The sequence below is a fragment of the Alligator sinensis genome, unplaced genomic scaffold (genome assembly GCF_000455745.1).
Source record: "Alligator sinensis unplaced genomic scaffold, ASM45574v1 scaffold138_1, whole genome shotgun sequence".
In the NCBI taxonomy this organism is placed as follows: Eukaryota; Metazoa; Chordata; order Crocodylia; family Alligatoridae; genus Alligator; species Alligator sinensis.
Genome location: NW_005841862.1, coordinates 5027668 through 5031639, shown reverse-complemented (window position 1 = coordinate 5031639; position 3972 = coordinate 5027668). Strand labels below are relative to the sequence as shown.

At 45.0% G+C, this 3972-nt stretch overlaps 1 protein-coding gene across 1 annotated transcript in view; it reads left to right on the top strand.

Annotated features, from left to right (window-relative positions):
* DNAH14 (dynein axonemal heavy chain 14) overlaps window positions 1-3972 on the top strand; it is a gene marked incomplete at its 5' end in the record, with an annotated part of 183029 nt that overhangs the window by 35489 nt on the left and 143568 nt on the right. The window contains one exon of the mRNA XM_025216414.1: window positions 132-293. Within this exon, the coding sequence (XP_025072199.1) occupies window positions 132-293 (162 nt within the window). The remainder of the gene's footprint in view (window positions 1-131; window positions 294-3972) is intronic.

Below are 3972 nucleotides of genomic sequence, written 5' to 3'. Positions count from 1 at the left end.
GAAAGAGTGGGTTTTTTTCAATATGGGGGCAGCCTGGGCAGAATGCAAGCTAATTTTGTTAATCTTGTAAAAAGTCCCAAAGTATCAAAAAGTAATAGTTGTGTTTGTGTCTATTTGCTTTCGTTATATAGCTACTACATCCACTTCAGATCCTCCAACATCTAGGAGTGATGAAATGAAGAGCCAAGGAAGTCAAACCGAGATTCTTAAATTTATTCCAAATATGGACACAATTTGCTATTCTTTTCTAACAAGCCTTCTTTTAATGAATAAACATCCAGTACTTATCACAGGTAACAAAAACTATCAACTTTTAAATACCCAGGAAATCTTGTAGTCTATCAATAGTGTTTAATTCCATATAATTCTAAAATAAGGCCTGTGTGGTCAGGTTTTTATTATTTTTGCAGTTATTTTTATTGATATGTGCTATTAAAAAAAACAACAAAGTCATAAACTCAAGTATAGTTTGACCAGGTACTGGCAATGGAGGATGACTTAATCGGCGACCTAATGATCGAAGGGAAGCTGGGAGACGGCGACCACGAGCTGATCATCTTCACCATCCTCCGTAAAGCTGGCAAGTCAGCAAAGCAGAAGTCCTCGACTTCAGGAAAGCTGACTTTTTGACAAGCTCAGGAGGCTTGTTGGTGAGGCCCTAAGGGACCACGACCCAAAGGGGAGGGGAATTCAGGAAGAGTGGTTGCTTCTCAAGGGAGCAATCCTGGAAGCTCAAGCAATATCTATCCCGTCTCAGAGGAAAGGCAGGGCACAGCAACCCCCTTGGCTCTGCAGGGAATTAGTGGACCTCCTGCATCTAAAAAGAAAGACCTATAAAGGATGGAAGACTGGATCCACCCCAAAGAAGGAGTATTCTGTACTGGTCCAGATTTGTAGGGAGCAAACCAGGAAAGCCAAGGCTGCGACTGAATTCCAACTGGCTACACATCTAAAGGACTTTTTATTGTCCTTGATATATGTGGGGAGCTGGAGGAAAAGCAAAGGTAACATCGGACCCCTGCTAAACCATATGGGTCAACTGACAACCGACACCCAGGAAAAAGGCAACCAGCTTAATGGGTATTTTGCATCGGTTTTTCACCAGCCCCAAGGGATGACCCTGCTCAATACGGTACAGGACAGCCAGGGTGAGGGAGAATGATTACCTTTCATCAATGTTGACCATGTGAAGGAACACCTTGAGAGGCTGGACACCTTCAAGTCAGCTGGCCCAGACAGCTTGCACCCCAGAGTACTTAAGGAGCTGGCAAGCGTCATAGCTCTGCCACTGGCACGGACCTTCGAGAACTTGTGGCACTCAGACAAAGTGCCCGAAGATTGAAAGAAGGCCAATGTGGTGCCTATCTTCAAGAAAGGGAGGAAAGTAGATCCAGGGAACTACAGGCCAATCAGCCTGACCTCTATCCTGGGGAAGATCTTGGAAAAAATTATCAGACACCATTCTTGACAAACTGGCTGAAGGCAACATCCTGAGGGATAGCCAGCACATGTTTGTTGCGGGTAGGTCTTGCCTGACCAATCTCATCTCCTACGACCAGGTGACATATCACCTGAACAAGGGAGAAGAGATTGACATCATATATCTTGATTTTTTTTTTTTTTTAACGGCTTTCCATCTGGTATCCTATGATCATTTTATAGAAAAACTGGCCAACTGTGGCCGCGGCTACATCAGTCTTCTGGCTGGGGAACTGGCTCCGAGGTCGGACCCAGAGAGGTAGTTGATGGAAGTCAATCATCGTGATGCACTGTGGCCAGTGGGGTCCCCCAAGGTTCTGTCCTTGGGCCTATTCTTTTCAACATCTTCATTAATGTTGTGGACATTGCCAAGTGGACTGGCCAAGTTCGCTGATGACACCAAACTTTGGGGTAAAGCGTCCACACCCGAGGACAGGATGGTGGTCCAGGCCAGCCTGGACAGGCTCAGAAAATGGGCAGACAAAAACCTGATGGCCTTCAACACTGAAAAATGGAAAGTACTCCACCTTGGGAAGAAAAACCCACAGCATGCTTATAGGTTTAGCAGTGCTACCCCAAAAGGGACTTGGGGGTCATGATTGACCACAAAATGAATATAAGCTACAAATGTGATGTTGCAGCCGGCAAAGCAAGCAAAGCTCTGGCTTGCATCCATAGATGCTTCTCTAGCAAATCCCAGGATGTCATCCTCCCACTGTACTTGGCCTTGGTGAGGCCGCAGCTGAAGTACTACATCCAGTTCTGGGCTCCACAATTTAAAAAGGATGTGGAGAAGCTTGTGAGAGTCCAGAGGAGAGCCACGCACATGATCAGAGGGCAGGAAAGCAGGCATTATGATGAGAGGCTGAGAGCTATGGGACTCTTCAGCCTGGAAAAGTGCAGGCTCGGGGGGAACCTGGTGGCTGCCTATAAGTATATAAGGAGTGTACATCAGGATCTGGGGGAACACCTGTTCACCAGAGCAGTCCATGGGATGACAAGTTTAAATGGTCACAAACTCCTCCAAGACCATTTCAGGCTGGACATAAGGAAGAACTTCTTTACTGTCTGAGCCCCCAAGGCCTGGAACAGACTACCACCACAGGTGGTGCAAGCACCTACTCTGGACTCCTTTAAGAGTCAATTGGACGTTTATCTTGCTGGGATTCTGTGACCCCAACTGACTTCCTGTCCCTGGGACAGGGGGCTGGACTCAATGATCTTCCAAGGTCCCTTCCAGCCCTAATGTCTTATGAAATAGTCATCATGTGAGCAGAATGTGTGTAATGTAAGTATATAATGCATGTATAGAATTCAGATATAGACATAGGAAAATCCCTGTTAGTTGATTCTGTTTTTAACATAGCGTTATTTGATGTATAAGTTTTGTATATTACTATTACATGCTTCTCTCCTTGTGGGGAAAAGCTAAGTATATACCAATAAATTATATATGCCCAATAAAGTACTGATGTGATGAGTCGGCCAGGATCACTCATATGTATGCTAAGTTGTAATTTACTATGCACAGTGTGCATCTATATATGTGCTTTACTGCAGAGTTGCCTAATTAGTTCTGTAGTATGTCTCGGCCGGCTGAAGCCAACTCGAGGTGATTTAGAAACTATTCGTTTACTGGGCGGGCTGGTGAATGGAGAGGTGGACAAAGCTTAGTGGTTGCAAAAACTTTACTTATGCTGCTTGTAGCCGCGACGCAGGTGGTCCGATCGCTTAAACAACTATGTGAGTTGCTCCAGCTGGCAAGGCTCAGGCCAGCGAATCCGTATTAAGCCGGCAGGGAAAGGGTACGTCGAGGATTACGCTCGGCGACGGGAAGAAGAATCGATAGGCGATCAGCCTATCGATCAGCTAAGCCGCAAGTCAGATATCTTTAGTACTCTGCGGCATGCTCAAAGTTCTCCGACTTGGGCGGAAGTTGCACGAAATTTTAAACGGCCAGCAAGCCAATTACTAACTGCCACGTAGGAATAATTTAGAACTAGCCAATAGTGGGACACAAATTTGCATACGAAATGGTGGGAACTCTCTTGCACCGGGGTTTTTCTGTTATAACAAAAACCTTTGCTGTGCAAGAGACTCTCAAGTGGTGGGAAAATTCCATCGTGCCGAGGCACCAAAATCACTGGGTTGTGCCAACGGCACAACTGGAATTTTAGACACATGAGCACGTTATAAAGAATTTTTGTTTCCAGATTTACTGACCTGGCGAAGCTTAAGCAACCAATATATATATATACACACACACGCACACACACACACACACACACACACACACACACAATTTTATAAACCGGTCTTTGAACAAACTACAAAATATAATAACTTGAACATGTAACAACAACTATTGATCATCGTCTGATCGGAGAACATCTGCTTGGGACTCCCCTCATTCATTAGTTAGTCCGTCTTCTCCTATAACAGACAGTGTCAATTAAAATTCTTAATTCAAATGAGAGAGAACAGTGTCATAGC